At 41.5% G+C, this 23,362-nt stretch overlaps 2 protein-coding genes across 3 annotated transcripts; one reads left to right on the top strand and one right to left on the bottom strand.

Annotated features, from left to right (window-relative positions):
* Window positions 1-174: 174 nt before the first annotated feature.
* vps52 (VPS52 subunit of GARP complex) lies at window positions 175-14,292 on the bottom strand. 2 transcript variants are annotated; one of them, XM_058408859.1, is made up of 20 exons: window positions 14,182-14,292; window positions 12,216-12,300; window positions 11,378-11,430; window positions 11,041-11,116; window positions 10,012-10,079; window positions 7,406-7,581; window positions 7,034-7,184; window positions 6,318-6,418; window positions 5,911-6,043; window positions 5,751-5,806; window positions 4,398-4,533; window positions 4,035-4,190; window positions 3,733-3,851; window positions 3,426-3,549; window positions 3,203-3,298; window positions 2,933-3,040; window positions 2,763-2,828; window positions 2,546-2,657; window positions 1,252-1,370; window positions 175-1,156 (listed from the first exon to the last, which is right to left on the bottom strand). In XM_058408859.1, the coding sequence occupies exons 1-20, from the start codon at window positions 14,272-14,274 to the stop codon at window positions 1,010-1,012; spliced, it is 2,175 nt and encodes a 724-aa protein (XP_058264842.1). In that variant the 5' UTR covers window positions 14,275-14,292; the 3' UTR covers window positions 175-1,009. The 2 variants fall into 2 exon arrangements, with proteins under 2 accessions (XP_058264842.1, XP_058264844.1); XM_058408861.1 differs by lacking the exons at window positions 11,378-11,430; window positions 14,182-14,292 and having other exon boundaries at window positions 12,216-12,302.
* A 538-nt stretch (window positions 14,293-14,830) lies between these two features.
* rps18 (ribosomal protein S18) lies at window positions 14,831-18,397 on the top strand. The gene is made up of 6 exons (XM_058408990.1): window positions 14,831-14,932; window positions 16,347-16,445; window positions 16,684-16,770; window positions 16,872-16,973; window positions 18,060-18,151; window positions 18,274-18,397. Exons 1-6 carry the CDS (start codon window positions 14,930-14,932, stop codon window positions 18,347-18,349), a joined length of 459 nt encoding a protein of 152 aa, XP_058264973.1. The 5' UTR covers window positions 14,831-14,929; the 3' UTR covers window positions 18,350-18,397.
* The last annotated feature ends 4,965 nt before the right edge of the window (window positions 18,398-23,362 follow it).

The raw sequence follows: 23,362 nt of genomic DNA, 5'->3' as shown, positions 1-23,362 counted from the left end.
CAGATTAAACTGCAAATATTTTCCACCCCACATTACTGGCATTGATCATGTACAACAAAATCAACATCTGATACCATTCTTTTATTAAATAAGTATAGAAATATTTCAAAAGTAATAAAATTAACTTTATATTGCCAAAAGTATTGGGACACCCCTCCAGATCACTGAGTTCAGGTGTTGTTTTTCAGGGGTTGGGCTCGGACCCTTAGTTCCAGTGAAAGGAACTCTTAATGCTTCAGCTTCATACCAAGACATTTTGGACAATTTCATGCTCTTTGTGGGAACAGTTTGGGGATGACCCCTTCCTGTTCCAACACCAGTGACCAAAGCAAGGTCCATAAAGACATGGATGAGTGAGTTTGGTGTGGAGGAACTTGACTGTCCTGCACAGAGTCCTGACCTCAACCCCACAGAACACCTTTGGGACGAATTAGAGACTGTGAGCCAGGCTAAAATTTTTGGGACGTCTCCCTTTACCTGCACATGAATGTAATATGGAGTTGTCCTGCCCTTTGCAGCTAGAACAGCTTCAACTCTTCTGGGAAGGCTTTCCACGAGGTTTAGGAGTGTGTTTATGGGTGACCTTAACCAATCAGACTATTCAATTTAAAATTTAGATTTTAAAAATTAATTAAATTTCAAAATCCCTTTAAGCCAATATATTAAAGAAATATGTGGCAGCTTTAGTCCTTTATTCAGGACTTTTTATTTAATCAGTTATGAAATACCAATATAATCTGGTAAAACACATCAGGCATTAATCATTAAGACGACACAACAGCACATCATATGCAAAGATAAATTAAACGTTCACAATGTGGTCCCTCCTCTGATCATGTACACATCAGTAGCTGTGTTGATATACTGTATAATAATCTTATTTACATTCTCCAGAACACCAGTTTTGAGAAACAGGGAATGAAAATGAAGTGAAATTGTCCGCCTCTGGGAGGTGTTTAACACGCTCAGCTCTGATCTTCTGCTCGTTCCTCGCTCCAGAAGGTGTGCATTAAAAGTTCGGTTTGTGTTTCTTCACCTCCACCATGAGGTGGTGCAGGTTGATGAGCTCAGAGCGGACAGCCAGGCTGCGGAACGTCGGCTGGGAAAGAATCTTATGGAAACTGTGGTAGTACTGGATGAGCTGCGTCAGCGCCCCCTGGACACACACACATATATGTATTTTAAATGTTTTAATTTTTTATTTATATATGCTGCTGTAAAATCAACAGAGAGATTAAAGCAGAGGCATGCCTGGATGATGCTGGTGCCATTTTTAAAGTTAGTGAAGGAGCGCATGACGTCCTGACTCAGAGCCTCTACTGACTGCTTCCACGTGCTGGAGAAACCACGCACCAGCTGTGTGATACGAACTGACACACACACACACACACACACACACAGATATAATTTACATTATAACACATAATAAACACTGATTTACTAGTGAAACTTTTTTTAAATAATACATTTATTAAACACAGAAAATAAACAGGAAAATACAGAAATGGTTAGGACTATAAGAGAAATTATGTTAGAATATTATATTATATTATATAAATAAGTATAAATTATAATGTATTCATTGTACATATATTTACATGTATTGTTATTTGAGTATCTGAAGTAATTGTTAAGTCCAATTAATTCCAAAATTTAGTTAAGACTGAAGGAAAAAATGAAAAATGTCCAGCCTTTCACTGAAATATGTACATACTACTTAATTGTTGGTTATTTTAAAAATATTTACAACAATCACAATCACTTACAGTTGACTGATTTTATACGAATCTAATTATCATTAATTAATTGTGGGATTTAAACTTTTGGTATTATTTTCAGTAAACAGCAAATACACCGATCAGCCATAACATTATGACCACCTGCCTAATATTGTGTTGGTCCCCTTTTTGCTGCTGAAACAGCCCTGAACCGTCCTGCACTGTGTATTCTGACCCCTTTCTATCAGAACCAGCATTAACTTCTTCAGCATTTTGAACAACAGGAGCTCATCTGTTGGATCGGATCACACGGGCCAGTCTTCACTCCCCACGTGCATCAATGAGCCTTGACCGCCCGTGACCCTGTCTCCGGTTCACCACTGTTCCTTCCTTAGACCACTTTTGATAGATACTGACCACTGCAGACCGGGAACACCCCACAAGAGCTGCAGTTTTGGAGATGCTCTGATCCAGTGGTCTAGCCATCACAATTTGGTCCTTTTGGTCAAACTCACTCAAATCCTTACGCTTGTCCATTTTTCCTGCTTCTAACATCAACTTTGAGGACAAAATGTTCACCTGCTGCCTAATATATCCCCCCCACTAACAGGTGCCATGATGAGGAGATACTCAGTCATATTCACTTCACCTGGAACTGGTCAGAGTGTTATGGCTGATCAGTGTATGTTAGGAGATTGACTATATATTTAATTCATTACACAATTAATTGAGAAGGTTCTGGGTTCAAATACTAAATACCAGAGGTTCTGTTAAGAATACAAAGAAGTACTTTTACACACAGAGAGAATATAAGTTCAGCTCTTTACCTTCATCATTCTTAAGCTTGTCCAGCTGCCCTTTCTCTATCAGCGCCTCACTCTCCTTCACAAATGTGATCATCCCACCAAACGGCGGTGCCAGAATCTCCTCAATAAACTCCTGACACACACACACCTCATCAGCATGCAGGCTAATTACAGTCAGGTGTGCAAAGGTTTAACAGAATCATGTGATAATACTCGCTAATAATGCTACCATTATTACCTGTGTCCTGGCCAAGAGGAGCTGCTGAAATCCTTCAACCTCTTTACTATCATCAGCTGCTCTCTCCTGCAACACACACACACACGTTGCAAACAGATTAACCTGTATATAGACTTACATTTAACAAATACTTTTAATTACATAACAAGGAGTTTGCACTGCGTGTGTACCATAAGAACCCCTAGCATCATGTCGTAGTTGTTGATGAGGAAAATGAGCTGATCTCGCCTGGAGGGAAATTCAGCAGCCATCTTTAACACAAAGTTCTCCACTTCAATCTGAAACACACACACACACACACAGGTTCAGTCACACTTGAGTTCAATTTCTATTACAGATTCAGGGATGTGAATACTTATGCACATGTAATAAAGTTTTGTAATTAATGTACATTTTGTATCTCTGGTGTGTGTGTGTGTGTGTGTGTAATGGATATGTACCTGTAGTTGTCCCAGCAGGGCATTGGTTCTCTCATTAGGGAACGTCTGGTTTATGCTCACTATGGCAGAGGAAAACTCAGCATAGCGCCGGGTGATCTACACAAACACACACACACAATTCACCTGAAACAAGTCTGCTTACCACAAACACACACACTGAATAGTGTAGAGTCTGTGCTATTATCAGGTGTGTGTGTGTGTGTGTGTGTGTGTCCATCCATACGTAGTGTGGTCTGGTGTCCAGCACTCCGAGTTTCTGAGGGTCTGTATCCCGGATGCTCTGGATGTTCATCTCTAGAATGAGCTCAAACCTTGGCCATAACATCTCCAACACAGCCTCCCAGTACCTACACACACACACACACACACACACACACACACACACACACACACACACACACTGTAAGCTTGGGTCATATTTCTTTTCAGTCTTCTTTTATTGTCTTTGTCTGCATGTCTAGCTTGCTCTCTCTCTCAGTATCAGAGATGATGTGTGTGTGTGTGTGTGTGTGTGTGTATGCATGTGTTACTTGTCAAGAGCAGGGATGTTCCTTTTAGCTGTGATGTTCTTGAAGCGGAGGATGATGTGGATACAGAGAAACACAGCAATGCTGTCATAGCAGTCTGAAACATATGTAGAAATGTTCTTCTGCAGAGAGAGAGAGAGAGATGATAATTATTTCCTTGAGATCGAATACATATATTCACATTTGGTAAAAATATGGACGTTTGTCTGTGTGATGTAGATGATGTGTGTGTGTGTGAGGTAGATGATGTGTATTTGTGTGTGTGTGTGTGTGTGTGAGGTAGGTGATGTGTGTGATATCTGTACCAGGAACATGCTGAGAGTTTTTCCCATGACGCTGTTGAACAGATCCAGAGCAGAGTTTCCCGTCACCATGAAGAAATCGGACAGGAAGAGGAACTCACGGCAGCCGTTATCCAACAGAGCGTAGTGCTGACTGCGGAACAGTGTCTCATATGGGTACTGATACACACACACACACACACACACACACACACACAGATAAAAACCATTTTAGATATTAAGCTTCATTTCTCTCTACTGACCAGTCTACTAACTGTGGATATCAAGATGAAACAGTTAGAGAAGAGTGGACAGAAGTGTGTTAGATGGAGGTGGTTAGTGTACGTGTGTGTGTGTGTGTGTGTGTGTGTGTGTGTGTGTGATCACCCTGGCGTCTGCACGCTGAACGGCGTGTGGGATCAGGATGGGACCCTCGAGCTCGGCCGGACTCAGCACCGCCCCCCTCTGACCCAGAGTGAAGATGGTGTTCCTGCTCTTCAGAGACGGTTTGGAGAAAAAACCTGCACTGATGTTAAAGAATCACTTCTATGGTGTGTTTAATTTATCTGTCATATACAAAAATCAACATCAGTGTACACAACAATTTACTCATTAAGGAATAATAGCTTTAGGTGTGCAGTCAGTAGTACAGTCAGGCACCCTTGGTAAAGATGGGCAAAGTTTCTAAGAAAATGTCTTCTATAAAATTCAACGTAAGTAAAATGAATCTGAGTAAATTAAAAAAATTCTAGTATTTAATACATTGTTTTATTTAATTATACTGCATTTAAGTATACCTAACCAACAGGGGGTGGGGCTGAAGACATGCTCAGAAAACTAATTTATTGGTCAAACATATACACTACACCCCTCCAGATCATTGAATTCAGGTGTTGTTTTTCAGGGGTTGGACTCGGCCCCTTAGTTCCAGTGAAAGGAACTCTTAATGCTTCAGCTTCATACCAAGACATTTTGGACAATTTCATTTTTGTGGGAACAGTTTGGGGATGACCCCTTCCTGTTCCAACATGACTGCACACCAGTGACCAAAGCAAGGTCCATAAAGACATGGATGAGTGAGTTTGGTGTGGAGGAACTTGACTGGCCTGCACAGAGTCCTGACCTCAACCCCACAGAACACCTTTGGGATGAATTAGAGCGGAGACTATGAGACAGACCTTCTCGTCCAACATCAGTGCCTGACCTCACAAATGCACTTTTAGAATAATGGTCAAAAATTCCCATAAACACACTCCTAAACCTTGTGGAAAGCCTTCCAAGATGAGTTGAAGCTGTTGTAGCTGCAAAGGGCGGGACAACTCCATATTACATTCATGTGCAGGTAAAGGCAGATGTCCCAGTTTTGGCCTGGCTCACAGTCTCCACTCTAATTCATCCCAAAGGTGTTCTATGGGGTTGAAGTCAGGACTCTGTGCAGGCCAGTCAAGTTCCTCCACACAAACTCACTCATCCATGTCTTTGGGGTCATCCCCAAACTGTTCCCAAAAAGTTGGGAGCATGAAATTGTTCAAAATGTATTGGTATGAAGCTGAAGCATTAAGAGTTCTTTCACTGGCACTAAGAGGCCGAGCCCAACCCCCGAATTCAATGATTTGGAGGGGTGTCCCAATACTTTTGGCAACAGAGCATATATGAAGATAAAAGCTTTGTTTGTTTAGAGCCTTACAGAGCCCTGATATAATTCAGTCAGGTAAGACCAGATTGTAGTAAAGGATATCTTTCTTAGCTGTATCTTCCACACCCATCAGATCGTCTTTATCTGCCACATCTTCATACTGAGGAAGAGATAATAATTCGAAGTATATTTTATGATATTAAACTGATTGAACAACACTGATTTGTTAAAGCGCTCACAGAAATGTTCCTCCCTCTTCCTCACCTGCACTTTGAGCAGTCGGCTGCTGTAGGACTTGAAGTAGCTGTAGTAGATCTTGCTCATGGTGTCCACATACTCATCCCGGATTTCTTTTGCTACCATCCTCTCGTTGGCCAACAGGAACTGGTAGAAGAACCTGCAGGGGAAAAGAGGAAAGGTATGGACAATCACACACTCACACAACATAACACACTGCACATCACACGGCACATGGGCTTTAGATAAGCAGCTACTGTGTGACACCGCTAGCAAAATGCATATCTGTGTTGTCACTGGAGCAGATGCCAGAAATCATTAGACTTTGCTGAGATTATTAAAAGGACATTTCATAATAATAGGGATAGATTTTAATTTACTGAAGGCTGTGTGTGTGTGTGTGTGTGTGTGTGTGTGTGTGTGTGTGTGTGTACCTGTATTTGAGCAGTGTGTTCTGAGGGATCTGGTAGTTGGTCATGGGCTTCCTGAATGAGTAGATCTTCTGCAGGATGAACTCACGGATCTTACTGACCGCCTGAGGATCACACATAACAACACACACACACACACACAGGTTTATAGACTGTAACACACATGTATGTACGTACACACAGTGCTGTACAGACTTAACTAATTATGTGATTATTTAAAAATACTAAATGAATCAAACTAAATATGTTCAATAATGGATGATATTCTATCATGTGAAGTTAGTGACAATATCATATGAGCTATATAAGTCATATTTATTGAAATTTTTGTATTCTACAAGAAATTATCACAAAATAAATATTAAATCTTTCAAGCTTTTTCTATCAAAAATGAAAATGGACACAGATTTTTCACTTTACAATGTGATTTTATCTATTTTCTTTCACTTTGTGTATTATTCTGAAGTTTATCCATCTTTTTTAATCTCAGAAATGTATGTGTGACAGTCACACTGCAACTTAACAGTGAACTTAACTACAGAGATAATAACAATAAAGGTATAATAAATAATGATTAAAACGAAAATCAGTTAAAAATGTTTTTGTGATAAATACATATAAATATAAATATAGTGCACTGCCCTGCTCCTCTTCTATTAAAACTAATGAGGAGGGGCATGATGTGTGTGTGTGTGTGTGTGTGTGTGTGTGTGTGTGACCTTGATCTTGAGGCGATCGACGATGTCCTGGATGTCTGCGCAGGCGAGCGTCTCTCTGAAGCTCAGCTCCTTGGCAAAGTTGATCTTATTGTTGAGTTCATGGAGCTGCTCGAGGAACTGCTGCTCTGTCACAGGGCTCTCCAAAATCACACTGCAGAGAGACAGACAGATAAAAACAGACAGAGAGACAGACAGATAAAAACAGACAGAGAGACAGACAGATAAAAACAGACAGAGAGTCAGACAGGTAGTCAATTAGACAGAGAGACTGACAGACAGATATGACAGACTGTATGATAGTCATAAATCTGATTATATGACACCACCATGCACTGGAACATACACACACACACACACACACACAGAGCGTACTTGATCATGGTGCTGGGTACGAGCAGCTCGTCCACCAGTTGGCTGAGGTGACTGCGCACAGCCTGTCTGTTCTTCAGCCTCACGCTCATACTGACCGACTGCTGCTGTAGCGTCTCTATCTCACTGCTGATGGACGACAGGTCCGCCTGGAAACTGCTCAACATGCCCTCCATCCTCTACACACACACACACACAAATAATGACTGGCACTATACTGACACCTCCTGATTCACCGAAGGCATTCCTGTGACAAAAGGAGAGGGGCTTAGGTTAAACAAGATCAGCCAATCACCAACTGGATCACACAACGCTTACAGCTCAAAGAAACACTGCAGTACATTTAGCTAATAGTGATTTAATAACTGCTCGGGTTCTCTGTGATGATGTTACTGTGTAGTTCCAGGTAGAGGGGTGATGTCACATGATCACTTAACTGAGCTGGAATAAAGTGATTGGCTGATTAAAGCTCTGGACCATATGATCTCACTTAATCTAGCCATGGGGGTCACAGTCCAGTAACTTCTGTGCCGGTCCCAAGCCCGGATAAACAGAGAGGGTTGCGTCAGGAAGGGCATCCGGCATAAAACATTGCCAAATTTAACCATGCGAATCAGTACTCTGAATTTCATACCGGATTGACCTACAAGACGCCGATGGTAATTGGGCTACTGTTGGTCAAAGAAGTAGAGGAGGGAGGAGAGTGCGTAGACAGAGAGAGAAGAGGAAAGGTAAGAGTGTAGGACTGAGAATAGGAACTCTGAATGTTCGTACTATGACAGGGAACGGTAGAGAGCTGGCTGATATGATGGAGAGAAGGAAGATGGATATACTGTGTGTACAGGGGTCCAGATGGAAGGGGAGCAAGGCTCGCAGTATAGGAGCAGGATTCAAGCTGTTTTATTATGTTTTATTAGGAAAGAAGATAAGGAGACTTGATGGTGGAATGAGGAAGTTCAGGATAGTATTCGGAGGAAGAGGTTAGCCAAGAAGTGGGACATGGACAGGACTGAGGAGAATAGACAGGAATACAAGGAGTTACAGTGAAGAGGGAGGTGTCTAAGGCCAAGCAGAAGGTGTATGATGAGTTGTACACTAGGTTAGACACTAAAGAAGGATTTGTACAGTTAGCTAGGCAGAGGGATCGAGATGGGAAGGATGTGCAGCAAGTTAGAGTTATTAAGGATAGAGATGGAAAGGTGCTCATGAGTGAGGAGAGTGTACAGAGGAGATGGAAGGAGTACTTTGAAGAGCTGATGAATGAGGAAAATGAGAGGGAAAAAAGAGTAGAAGGGGTGAACTCTGTGGAACAGGAAGTAGATAAGATTAGAAAGGATGAAGTCAGGAAGGCTTTGAAGAGGATAAAAAGTGGAAAGGCAGTTGGTCCTGACGACATCCCGGTGGAGGTCTGGAAGTGTCTAGGAGAGGCGGCAGTGGAATTTTTAACTAGTTTGTTTAACAGGGTTTTAGAGAGTGAGAAGATGCCTGAGGAATGGAGAAGTGGTGAAGAATTTTGATGGAGAAGTATAGGGATGGTCAGAGAGAGTTGTAATGTGTGTTTGTAGACTTGGAGAAAGCGTATGACAGGGTGCCAAGAGAAGAGCTGTGGTACTGTATGAGGAAGTCAGGAGTAGCAGAGAAGTATGTCAGAGTGGTGCAGGACATGTATGAGAGGAGCAGGACAGTGGTGAGGTGTGCTGTAGGTCAGACAGAGGAGTTCAGAGTGGAGGTGGGACTGCATCAGGGATCGGCTCTGAGCCCCTTCCTGTTTGCTATGGTGATGGACCAGTTGTCAGAGGAGGTCAGACAGGAGTCTCCTTGGACAATGATGTTTGCAGATGACATTGTGATCTGTAGTGAGAGCAGGGAGCAGGTGGAGGAAAACCTGGAGAGGTGGAGGTTTGTGCTGGAGAGAAGAGGAATGAAAGTCAGTGGTAGTAAGACTGAGTACATGTGTGTGAATGACAGGGAGGGAAGTGGAACAGTAAGATTACAGGGTGAAGAGGTCAAGAAGGTACAGGAGTTTAAGTACTTGGGGTCAACAGTCCAGAGTAATGGAGAGTGTGGGAAAGAGGTAAAGAAGCGAGTGCATGCAGGTTGGAATGGGTGGAGAAAGGTGTGGGGAGTTCTGTGTGATAGAAAAATATCAGCAAGAATCAAGGGGAAGGTGATACAGGACAGTGGTGAGACCGGCCATGCTGTATGGTTTAGAGACAGTGTCACTGAGGAAGAGACAGCAGTCAGAGCTGGAGGGAGCAGAGCTGAAGATGTTGAGATTCTCTTTGGGAGTGACACGGTTGGACAGGATTAGGAACGAGCTCATGTTGGACATTTAGGGGACAAAATTAGGGAGGACAGATTAAGATGGTTTGGACATGTCCAGAGGAGGGAGAGTGAGTATATTAGTAGGAGAATGTTGGACATGGAGCTGCCAGGAAAGAGGCAAAGTGGAAGGCCAAAGAGGAGGTATATGGATGGAATAAATGAGGATATGAAGCTAGTGGGTGCAAGTGTTGAGGATGCAGAAGATAGGGATAGGTGGAGAGAGATGATTCACTGTGGAGACTCCTGAAGGGAAAAGCCAGAAGAAGAAGACCATATGATCTCACCTCCAGGATGGAGTCACAGGCGGTGATCTGGTTGTGCAGTGAGGCAATGTTCTGACTCTCCTTAATGTCTGGAGACACTCAGGTTAAGGAGTCAATGTTATTATTATTTATCAATAACTAAATATGTGACATAAACTTGCTTTACAGTGAAATTATACCTTTTTTTCTGACTAATAAAAAAACTGCTACATGTTTTCAGCCCCGCCCACTTTCCCCAATGTTTTTTAGCTGAGTTACTGTTATTTTCCTATAACAGCATGTCATAGAGTGTTTTATTCCTCTTATACCATTGCAATTTCCCCAACTATGCCAATTGTAATTTTTATCCATTTTCCATCACAGTTAACGTCTATAAGACATTTCAGTTCACTTACATTAGAGCAGCTATAAATAATGGCTCCCTCAGCAGTCTAACTTTATTCTCTCTCCTGAAGTTAATAAGGAAAACCTTAGCTAAGTTAGGTTAAGTAGCCTTTGTCACATACATTACTGCACAGTGAAATTCTTTCTTTGCATATCCCATCCTTGGAGATTGGGGTCAGAGCACAGGGTCAGCCATGATGCAGCGCCCCTGGAGCAGGGGGGTTAATGGCCTTGCTCAGGGGCCCAATGGGTGACAGCTTGGCAGTGGTAGGGCTTGAACTCCAATCTTTTGATCAACACCTCAGAGCCTTAACCACTTGAGCCACCACTGTCTCACCAGCTTGTCATGATACAGAGAAACCACTGTCCAGAAGATGATGAGAAAACGTCCAGCTTCCCCTCTGACTGTTACAAAGCACTGACACTGGAGAATCCTTCCACACATCATACACAAACATCTAAGTCCACTGTATCAATGAAGTTCTCTTTACGCTGTGCATCCACTCTACACGTCCCTGTGAATGAGCTGTTACAAAAGAAACGATAACCGAATAGACGGAGTGTGTGAATATAAACCCGCGATGTTCTACTGTCAGAGCTGCTGTTCTAGAAGATTAATCTAAAACTAATGATCATTCAATCAATTAATCAAATGAGTGAGGATACAGTCTTTGATGGAGGCCTGTTCAATGCGCTGTAGCTCCATCTCCACCTGCTTAGAGTACTGACGCAGGTCCACACCCTAAAGAAGGACAAACAAACAAACAAATACTGCTTTAACTGAAGTCAGTATCATGGAATATTCAAGCTTCAGAAATCTTTTAACCTTAGATAACACTTTAGAAACTTTAAATTTGCATTTTACTGGAAGGAAAAGAACACTATCAGTAATCTTTGATCGTGAGTCATATTTAGCTTTTACTCTAACTGATTAGACTCGGTCAGAAATGTTATGAATAGATCTGGATGATCTGGCCAGTGTTCAGCGTCAGAGTCCACTCACCGTCCTGAGAGCTTCCTGCACCAGCTCATCCTCCAGATTGGCCTGAATATGGGCTGAACAGGAAAAAACACACCACACTAAACTCCCATTTTGTCAAACTGCTGTATCTGCATCACACAACTCCAACTGACTGTAGAAAGGACATTGTTCATAACCTCACTCTCGGGTGTTTATAATCATTTATAATAACACTCTCTGGTGTTTATAATCATTTATAATAACACTCTCTGGTGTTTATAATCATTTATAATAACACTCTCTGGTGTTTATAATCATTTATAATAACACTCTCTAGTGTTTATGTTGTTGTTGTTCTTTCGGCTGCTCCCCTGTTCAGGGTCGCCACAGTGGATCATTTGGTCCGCATGTTTCAATTTGGTACAGGTTTTACAGCAGATGCCCTTCATGACGCAACCCTCCCATTTAATCCAGGGTTGGGAGTTAACTCTTCAGTGGCTGGGTTTGCTCCTTGCCTGGGAATCGGATCCAGGCCGTGGCAATGAGAGCACAGGATCCTGCCACTGGACCACCAGGAGGCTCCATTCTCTGGTGTTTATAATAATATGAGATGAGCTTCCCTTTTGAGTCTGGTTCCTCTCAAGGTTTCTTCCTCTTACCATCTAAGGGAGTTTTTCCTTGCCACCACCACCTCAGGCTTGATCACTAGGGATGATTTTGTCTAACATCTAGGCCTTTGTACCATGTTTCTTATGTTCTGTGCTACTGCTTTGAGACAATGTCCATTGTTAAAAGCAAATACAAATAAAATTAACTTGAATTGAAACACAGTGTGTGTGTGTGTGTGTGTGTGTGTGTGTGTGTGTGTGTGTGGACTTACTGTCCACCTCGTCCAGAATGAACTCGTCTGAGGACAGGTCCAGGTCCCCCAGGTTCAGAGGAGGCACCAGGTCAGTGTCTGACTTCTGCACACAAACACACAGTGTGATGAAGAGTAAGACTGTAACATTCCTCTGTACTGACACTCACAAAGCCATTATGTATCCTTCCTGTGGGCGTGGCCTTATTAGCAAAATGAGTTCACTCGAGCACAGAGCCACCAAAGATCTCGGCTATTTCCTAGATTTACTTTTCTATGTATATGACAGGAAAAGATGAAAAAGCACATAAACATTTCTTCCTTTTTTTAAAGACGGAATGAGAACTAACTACAGGTAGGAACTAAAGCTGTGAGTGGAACTGTCGTACCATTACATAGGACAGGTCTGAGACAATTGTTTGCTTCTTAATAGCATTGCATAAATTAAAGAAAATATTCTGTATTGTGTGGGTTTCTTTTCACTGCTAGCTGTGTGAACATAGTTATACAGCAGACACTAAAGACATATCCTGTATTGCCAAATGTTTTGGGATACTCCAGATCATTGAGTTCAGGTGTTGTTTTTCAGGGGTTGGGCTCGACCCCACAGTTACAGTGAAAGGAACTCTTAATGCTTCAGCTTCATACCAAGACATTTTGGATTTTTTCATGCTTTGTGGGAACAGTTTGGGGATGACCCCTTCCTGTTCCATAAAGACATGGATGAGTGAGTTTGGTGTGGAGGAACTTGACTGGCCTGCACAGAGTCCTGACCTCAACCCCATAGAACACCTTTGGGATGAATTAGAGCAGAGACTGTGAGCCAGACCTTCTCGTCCAACATCAGTGCCTGACCTCACAAATGTGCTTCTAGAGGAACGGACAACAATTCCCATAAACACACTCCTAAACCTTGTGGAAAGCCTTCCCAGAAGAGTTGAAGCTGTTATAGCTGCAAAGGGCGGAACAACTCCATATTACATTCATGTGCAGGTAAAGGCAGATGTCCCAAAACTTTTGACCTGGCTCACAGTCTCCACTCTAATTCATCCCAAAGGTGTTCTATGGGGTTGAGGTCAGGACTCTGTGCAGGTCAGTCAAGTTCCTCCACACCAAACTCACTCATCCATGTCTTTATGGACCTTGCTTTGGTCACTGGTGTGGAGTCATGTTGGAACAGGAAGGGGTCATCCCCAAAAAGAGCATGAAATTGTCTTGGTATGAAGCTGAAGCATTAAGAGTTCCTTTCACTGGAACTAAGGGGCCGAGTCCAACCCCTGAAAAAAATGATCTGGAGAGGTGTCCCAAAACTTTTGGCAATATAGTGTATGCCGTTTAGGGGCGGGGCTAAGCATAGCACAGGCCGCTGATTGGTCAGGGGCTAGACCTGATATTGTCTCTGATTAGATACATTTTTGTGGTGGATTTAAGACACAATGCAGCCTCATCTAATTTGTCAAAACTACAATATAATGTTACAGCTTTATGTTTTGGTCACGTGACAACAGTATGTTTATATTTAACTCAATTACTGCGTTTAATTCAGCGTCCAGTTCACTTTACATGCTCACTGCTCAGGGTAGAACAGTGACATCATGTCTTTACAGACTCCTCCAAGTGCACTAGCTGGATATTTCCATCTCTTGATTTGTTGTTAAAAGTATTGGCACCCCTTCAGAGTCTCAGCGCAAATGAATTAACACAGTGTCTGTGTACACAAATATTATTATTCTTTTTCAGGCTCTAAACACATTTTCACGCTGTGGTCACTGCTTTTGTTAACCTTGCACCATTAATCAGGATACTATGTTATATAAAATATTATATCAGGCGCGAGACGATTAATCTATAAGCGCTTATAAATACGTTATAAGTGCTGCTAAGTGCTAAGCTGGCTAACAGCCTGTAAACAAGAGAAAGCAAAACGACTCCAATGAAGACGATATTAATGTATAAATGTCTGTTCTTGAACAAATTTCACTCATACCTCGTCCTGTAAGTAATCCATGGCGCTGGTCAGTGAGCGGACAGCTGGAGTTCCCTCAGCAAGAGCCTCAGCGCTGACAACATCATCCGCCATTTTAGCCGAAACTACAAAAAAAACTACAATAAAAGTCCCTCTTAATTTCCGGTCCGTTCGAAACTTTGTGTTTAATTATTATTGTTATTATTATTGTTATTATTATTATTATTATTATTATTATTATTATTATTAAAATATTAAACTATTTAAAATTAACTATAATTATTTAATATTAACTATAACTAATAAACCTAATAGTTCAACCAGATTGATGAGACATAGTTCTAGTTTTGTCTGATCGCCAAATATTACTAAAACAAATCTATATAATACAAGTCCCTTTAGTGGGGGATAATCTCTTTAAATAAAAAAATAATTATAATCGATTTATTTATTGATTTATTAATATAACAACACTCAAAAATAATAACAATAATAACATCAAAGAATACAAAGATTACATATTGCGTTTGAGAACAAGAGCATTGTCCGGGATATATTCATGACAATATAGCAACAAATGCTGGTTTAAAAAATTGTGGATTTTTTTTTTTAGATTAAACAAATCAAATAAAGTTAGTGTCCAAAGTTTTAACATCTGTAGTATTTGGATTTTGTTCGGCTCTGTAACGCTCCCACTTCCGGCACGAGACGGCGTGATAGTCTCGCGAGAGTCCCTCCGCTTCCTCTTCGCGCGGAACCAGCTTCCAAGATGGTGAGTGCGAGCTTCAGCCTTGAGACTTTGATATGGAAAATCGTCCAACATCGCCTTTTCAGGGCGTCATAAATACACACGGGGGTTACATTCCATTCCAGAACGGCGTGTAGTTTAGATATTTGGGTGTATTTTGTAGTAATGGTGCGAGATAAAGTGTTTAAAGTGTAGCCGTTGCGGCTATGGCGGATCTCAGCTCTTGGGTTTCTGTGGGAGTGTGATAAAGGAGAGCTGTGTGTTCAGTTTTACAGAGGAGTTATCAAACAGCGTGCTTTGTTGACTTGCAGCTTGTCAGAAAATGTGTAATTAAATGTGTGTGTACTTTGTATGGATATATGTTGCTAGCTAGTGTTAGCTTACAGTCTTCTGGTCAACGTTGGTCATCGTAAATAACTAGTGTCCACAGGATAGACTGAAAGTCCACCAGAAATCAGAACATATCTTTATTTGCGCTCGGGTTTAGCTGAAAATACTTAACTTGCTGAGTAAACTGGCCTCAGCAATATGAAAGTGTCCTTAGCCCTAGTCAGGTGGGGTTAGGTTCTCATGTAGACATGTTTAAGACAATTCAACACCAGGGATTAGTGTCCTGGGAGTTTACTCAGATTTTGTCAAGGTTTGTGTAGACTAAGAGATCACTATTATTTATTACTAATTACTACTTATTATAAGACAGAGAAACATCCCCAGGCTTTAAGCCTCGTCTGATCTGATGCTCTGAGGATAAGAAGTTTTACATTTTCTCCACAAATATCACTGTTTTCTTATTCATCTGATTTATAGCAGAATGGTAGGGGGTGTGAGGGCGTATCAAAGAGGTTTAATTACCAATAGTACAGATATATTACGTTCAACAAGACAGTGGTGAGACCGGCCATGCTGTATGGTTTAGACGGGAGTCTGGAGGTAGCAGAGCTGAAGATGTTGAGGTTCTCTTTGGGAGTGACACGGTTTGACAGGATTAGGAACGAGTACATCAGAGGGACAGCTGATGTTGGACGTTTGGGGGACAGAGTTAGGGAGGACAGATTAAGATGGTTTGGACATGTTCAGAGGAGGGAGAGTGAGTATATTGGTAGGAGAATGTTGGACATGGAGCTGCCAGGCAGGAGGAAAAGAGGAGGTATATGGATGGAAGTGTTGAGGCTGCAGAAGATAGGGATAGGTGGAGAGAGATGATTTGCTGTGGCGGCCCTTGAAGGGAAAAGCCGAAAAGAGATGTATTATGATCATGAGACCATTATGAAGGTTTGCTGATCTCTGATTGGATGATGGTGTACTCACCAGTCTTCTCAGCTATTTAACATGGACCTTTTATTATTGTGGTCATAAAGTGTTAAATCTGGTAGAAAGAAAGCGTCTGGTCTGTTCGAAATAATTGTAACCCTGATTCCTGTTGCATGTTTCTCCCCAGTCTCTCGTCATTCCAGAGAAGTTCCAGCACATCCTTCGTGTTCTCAACACGAACATCGACGGTAGGAGGAAGATCGCCTTCGCCATCACCGCTATCAAGGTGAGCCGAGACACTCGTTTCTCTTTAAATAAGTGAGTCCTTGATGATGCTGAGTGGTGGTTTAGTGGTGAAGGTGTTGGACTACTGATCAGAAGGTTGTGAGTTTGAAGCCCCCAGGTCCACAAGGCTGCTACTGCTGGGGCCCTGAGCAAGGCCCTTAACCCACAGTTGCTCAGTTGTATAAAATGAGATAAATGTAACTCAAATGCCAGAAATGTAAGTGTGTGCATGTGTGCAGGGGGTTGGTAGACGGTATGCCCATGTTGTCCTGAGGAAGGCTGACATCGACCTCAGCAAGAGAGCTGGAGAACTCACTGAGGATGAGGTATGATGTCACCCCATTATCACATTCAAGTGTGAGGTCCGGTAAAAATATGATGCTGGAGGAGTGTGTGTGTGTTAACAGGTTAATTCTTTTCTTCACAGGTCGAGAGGGTGGTGACGATCATGCAGAATCCTCGCCAGTACAAAATCCCAGACTGGTTCCTCAACAGGCAGAAGGACATTAAAGATGGCAAATACAGCCAGGTATGAGGATATGTCCTACACTGCTGTTTGTGTTATCTGTGTTGAATATCTAAGATGGCCTGAATCTGGGATAAAATAAGTATTACTGCTGCGTTCACACCTGTGGTGAACTCTAGCTGGGTGAGAGCACGGAGATCATACTCGGGTCCGAGACCGTCTGAGCGAGGTGGGCTGGCCTGATCTAGTGCTAGAGAGATTTGGTGCTGACGTTAAACTGATTTAGGATCAGATCAACTTGAACCTTTTTGCTTTTTCCGTGCAGTGTGAGATCTTGTACCAGTGTCTGATCTGACAGGATCAGGTTGTGAGTTTTTAAAAACACAGTAGCTGTGTCCCAAATAGTGTACTTATGCACTTGCATTACATATTGTAGTGAATAGTGTATGAATTTTAGAAGGGTAGTATTGTCTCCAGTGGAAGAAAAACTTTCTTTTTAAGTGGAAGTATAAGCAGCTTCCCAGTAAGCAACATCACGTGTCAGCATTGTGGGCGAATGTAAGTCATTTATAACATCTCTTGTCCACTGGCATGTCAGTGGCCATCTTAAACATTTAGTTTCCTCTTATCCAAAACCCAGCATCAGTGTCTGGTAGCCCTGTTCCTCTTCTGCTTCATGAGCAAATCTGTAACCATCGAGTGCATGAAGTGTCCACTTATTGTACTTCTTTCTATGTAAAATAAGCACATCGTCTGGGTGCTTAAAGTGCACTTCTTGGAGTGTTCATTGTGTATTTATACTACACAATGGTGGGGAATAGTGCACGAGTATGGGATTTGGGAGGTGTGTAGATGTGGTGTGGTAAGTAGTTGACTTGTTGGTGCAGGACAGGTGCATCTAGTTCTCCCCCATCACTGGGTTACACTAGGAACCATGTTATGAACAGAGCGATGGTAACTATTTTGGCAAGTTTGTATAAGTGACGGTGTCATGCTGCCACAAGGGTCATGATTCATCTAAAAAAAGTGATTGAAACACCCATATTGAAATCATATTTAGCCCTGTACCAATCAGGACCCTAACAATAAGGTATAGGTTCTGATATTGGTTTTCTGAACTTTCTATTAAGGCTTAAATTGGTGTTTTAGGTCCTGGCCAACGGTCTGGATAACAAGCTGAGAGAAGATCTGGAGAGACTGAAGAAGATCAGGGCTCACCGTGGTCTCAGGCACTTCTGGGGGTGAGAATCAGTTTAATCAGTGTTTAATGTTATCACTATTAAACCACAAAGTGCTCAGTGTAGGATGTGTTGATGCTGATGTTTTGTACTGACTTTCTTTTTCTCCCCTCTTCCCTGTCCAGTCTGCGTGTGCGTGGTCAGCACACCAAGACCACCGGCCGTCGCGGTCGTACCGTCGGTGTGTCCAAGAAGAAGTAAACGCTCTCCCTGCTCCCCGGTGTCAATAAAATCACAGTTCATAAACTCCATGCTCTCCGTCTCCGTTAGTTGGTGTGCTGTGTTTTCATTTTCTGGTTATTGTGAACATTTAAGTTCTTAACTGGCAAAAAGCCCAGTCTGTATTTTAAGTCAGTACTTTAAGTAAAGTAACATGGGTTACTTGAATATGAGCCTCCAGTTTTGTCAGACTGCTTTGTTCTGTTTAGCTTTATATTTTTAAAAGACATACACAGCATCTTTCTCCACCATGTGCTCTTCAAAGAGAACTTGTGATCATATTTCATGGCATTTCTACTGGAGAAATGTGATCACAGGTTATTATACCTGGCTTCTGTGTTAATTTTCAGGCAGAAATGTCCTACAAATCATATACACTGACCAGGCATAACATTATGACCACCTGTCTAATATTGTCGGTCCCCCTTTTGCTGCCAAAACAGCCCTGACCCGTCCTGCACTGTGTATTCTGACCCCTTTCTATCAGGACCAGCATTAACTTCTTCAGCAGTTTGATCAACAGTAGCTCGTCTGTTGGATCGGATCACACGGGACAGCCTTCTCTCCCCACGTGCATCAATGAGCCTTGACCACCCATGACCCTGTCTCCAGGTCGCCGCTGTTCCTTCCTTGGACCACTTTTGATAGATACTGACCACTGCAGACCGGGAACACCCCACAAGAGCTGCAGTTTTGGAGATGCTCTGATCCAGTGGTCTAGCCATCACAATTTGTCCCTTTTGATCAAACTCACTCAAATCCTTACACTTGTCCATTTTTCCTGCTTCTAACATCAACTTTGAGGACAGAATGTTCACTTACTGCCTAATATATCCCACCCACTAACGGGTGCCATGATGAGATCATCTTTCTTATTCACTTTACCTGGTACTGGTCATAATGTTATACCTGATCGGTGTAATCATACATTTATAGCCTTAAATATTTGAATCATGTGGTCTAATGAAATGGGTGAATGAGGTATGAGATGCAGTGCAGCTGCTCTTGTCTCTGCTGTTAGTGTCTCCATTATTAATTATCCTAGCAAAAAAAAAATGTATAAGATTTGGCATGATTTCCACACATCTCTGTTTTTCCAGTTAAAGCTGAGAGTTGATTTATTTCTATGTTGTTGCTGTCTGGGATACGTTGAGACCCGTGGTCACACTTGTACTTTTTGCTGTTTGCTTGTGATCAGATCCCCCAGCATGCTTCTTAATATCAGGTGGACGTTTAAAAGGTTCATGTAATTATTCATCTCTTGGGTAAAAATCATCCATAACAGTCCATTGTGCTCGATTTTAACCAAGAGTGACAAGTCTGCTTTATTCCCCGTATATCATTCGGTTCAACAAGGCTGCCCTCTTTCACCTGTTCTTTTTGCTATTGCACTGGAGCCTCTTGCTTTAAAGATCAGAGGTCACTCTGATATTGAAGACCTAACAGTGGGAGGCATTGAAACACTCATTAGCCTGTACACTGATGATATACTGTTATATCTGCAAAATGTAGAAAAATCTGTTCCTATTTTGTTAGAATTAATCAGTTTACTTGGTAGATTGTCAGGTTACATCTTCAATTGGACATAAAGTGATTTCATGCCACTGTCAGGTATCTATAGCCCAGGTTTCCTCAAACATACATCATTAAGGATAGTTAGCGATCAGATCACTTACCTAAGCTTACAAATTCCTAAAAAGCCCAAATTAAGATTTAAACAAATTTTTTTTAGAGTTTATATCAAGGTTAAAGCACAATATAAATTCTCCCATTATCTATGATTGGCCATATCAATTCTATTCAAATGGTGTCCCTTCCCAGATTTCTTTATCTGTGTCAAAATTTTATCTTTCTCACATCTGCATTCTTCAAAACCTTGGATTCAGTTATTCTTTCTTGTATCTGGAACTATAAAACCCTAAGAATATCTAAAGTTCACCTGCAAAAGCCCAAATCTCAGTGTGGGCTTAGCCTTCCAGTGTTTAGACGGTAAAATTGGGCTGCTAATGCAAGAGCATGAATGTATTGGAACACCTGCAGCACAATGGATCATTTCCCTGATTCCCCTTTATGGGTAAAAATGAAAAACTTAGTAGGTGGCTCTTCCTTACAGGCCTTGCTGTTTTCTATGCTGGGTAAACCTAACACCCTTGTTAACTGAAGTTATATAACAAGAAACTCCATCAGAATTCTCAATCAGATTAAGAAGGTGCTCAATATACCCGAGACTTCTGTAAGAACCCCTATTTGTTTTAATCATTCTTTCCAGCCACCATGGTCAGTCAAATGGAGTAGGTGTGGACTAACAACCATCCAAGATTTTTATATGAATGGTAGATTTGCCTCCTTTGATCAGATTAAGGATAAATTCCAGCTTCCCAATTCAGGCATTATGTCAGAGATAAAATAAAAAACTATACCAAAATAGTATAGTATAGAAAATATACCAATACAACATCCTTTTATTGATGTCTTGGTGCGTCCCCCTGATCCCAGACAGCTGGTCTCACTGTTTGTATCTGTTTTCATCCATCATGTTAAAATATCTACTGATCATCTGCGAGGGGCGTGGAGTAGTGAGTTGGGCATTGACCTGTCTGAACCCTTGTGAATTGAAATCACGGCCAGAATACACTCTTGTTCCATTAATAGTAGACACCATTTGATTCAGTTCAAAGTTGTACACCGTCTTCACTATTCCAAATCCAAATTGCACAAGATTTATCAGTGTGTTTCAGCTCAATGTGACAGGTGTAAAAAAGTCCCCTTGCTGAATTAGCAATCTTTGGTTGTTCAGAATCCACACTGCATCTACCTAAAGCCTTACAGAAATCTCTGATGCTCGGTATGAACACTGCCAAGAGATTCATTTTAACAGACTGGAAATCTCACTCTGCTCTATCTTTTCAAAGGTGGATTTTCAAAATGGTGTCTATTATCCGGATGGAAAAAGAATCTTAAAGACAGGACCACTGATCATATTTAACTGTTCATAGCCTACTGATGCATGTTGTAAATTTAATAAATATAATAATAACAAAAAAAAACCCCAAAAAGGTTCATGTAACTGTGCTGTACTGACCTCTGGTGGTCACTGGAAGCACTGCATTTTATAAGGTGTATGGAGCAACTGATCCTGACTCCCTGCTGCTCAGGATTCATGACTTTTACTCTAGTGCAGTATTGTTCAGAGTGTTTAAAACATAAAACATTAAACTCAGGACTCAAATGCCCTACACAGGACTGTCCGGCATTATTTGGTTACTCATCCAAATCTAGAACTATCAGTGCTTCAGCTTGGTTCCTGTGTCTGTTTCCCATTTCATTAGAAGCTCTCAAATCACTACAATAATCCTGCTTCATTTCCTGTAGAATTCATAAAGAAATCACATGGTACATTTTGTGTATTGGACTTTATATCTTATTTAATATGCTCTTACAACTAAACATTGATAAATAATTTCACCTCAGGAACTGACCATCAACTAATTCTGGTGTATTAGACACTGCAGCTGAAGGTCACTGTGTCACGTGAAAGGTCACAGGTAGAAAAGTAGTTTTAAGTAACTGCTTTTTCAAAATGATTGAATTCTGATCCAAATCATCATGACAGTCATGTGTGATTAATAAACGAACCTCTGATCATTGTCACATACTGTACATATGTGGTTCTTCCTTACACTTTTACCAAAAAAATTTCTCTTCACTGGAACTAAGAGGCTTGAACCCTGTTCCAGCATGATGATGATGATGCCCCTGTACACAAAGCCCCTGAGCTCCGTGAAGATGTGGTGTGGAGGTTAAGGTTTGGAAGGAGTGGAGGAACTTGAGTGTCCTCAAGGCAGGAATGAAACCCCTAAACAATGAATAATTTCACCTCAGGAACTGACCGTCGACTATTCAAGACTTGTATTAGACACTGCAGCTGAAGGTCACTGTGTCACAGGATAGGTCACAGGTAGAAAAGTATTAATGGCTTTTTCAAGGTGGTGGTGACTCAAGTGGTTAAGGCTTTGGGTCGTTGACTAAAAGATCGGGGTTCAAGCCCCAGCACTGCCAAGTTACCACCGTTGGGGCCCTTGAGCAAGGCCCTTAACCCTCTCTGCTCCAGGGGCACTGTATCATGGCTGACCCTGTGCTCTGACCCCAACCTTCAAGGAGGGGATATGCAAAGAAAGAATTTCACTGTGCTGTAATGTATATGTGACAAATAAAGGCTGTTTCATTTCATTCATTTCATTAAAATGGTGGCTTTCTGACTCAAACTGTGATACAGTCATGTCTGATCAATAAATGAAATGACATTCATATGTGGTTCCTCTCTCTCTCTGATACTTAAACAGCCTAAGAGGCTCAAACCCTGTTCCAGCATGATGACGATTCCCCTGTACACAAAGCCCCTGAGCTCCATGAAGACCTGGTGTGAAGGTTTATGTTGGCGTGGAAGAACTTGAGTGTCTTTGAGGCAGGAATCGAACCTGGAGGTGTGAGGTAAAGCTAATCCTCCAGAACAACACATCATTTATTTATTTACACCACATCTCATCAGTCTGAGAGTGTAGATGTTTCTAGAAGAGGAAGAAATCTACTGCTCTGTGAACTTTATAGTGTATGAGGTTTAAAAACAACACCCAGGCTCACAGTTTATTCTCACATCTTTATTTCTGTCTGTGTTTTTATACCTCAGTGTCAGATTCAGGGAGTTTATTAGGCAGGTTTTACAGTAAAACTTTTACAGCCTACTTCATAAAGATTATTGCAAGCAGCAAGAAAAAAATGAATAAAGTTATTAAACATAAACAAAATGCACATACAGGTTAATGAAGTGTTTCATATTAAACATAATCACAGGTTAGTGTAGAGCAATTAATAATAAAGAAATATGATAAATAAAAATGGAAATGAATGTTAAATATATCATCAAATCTTACACTGAAATATTAAATGACCTGCTAGTGCATAGTGTCGCTCCTGGGGGGTTGAGACACATGTGTG

This window comes from Hemibagrus wyckioides, linkage group LG14, assembly GCF_019097595.1.
Source record: "Hemibagrus wyckioides isolate EC202008001 linkage group LG14, SWU_Hwy_1.0, whole genome shotgun sequence".
Taxonomy (NCBI): domain Eukaryota; kingdom Metazoa; phylum Chordata; class Actinopteri; order Siluriformes; family Bagridae; genus Hemibagrus; species Hemibagrus wyckioides.
The sequence above is the reverse complement of the archived record's forward strand: the minus strand, read 5'-3'. Positions and strand labels throughout refer to the sequence as shown.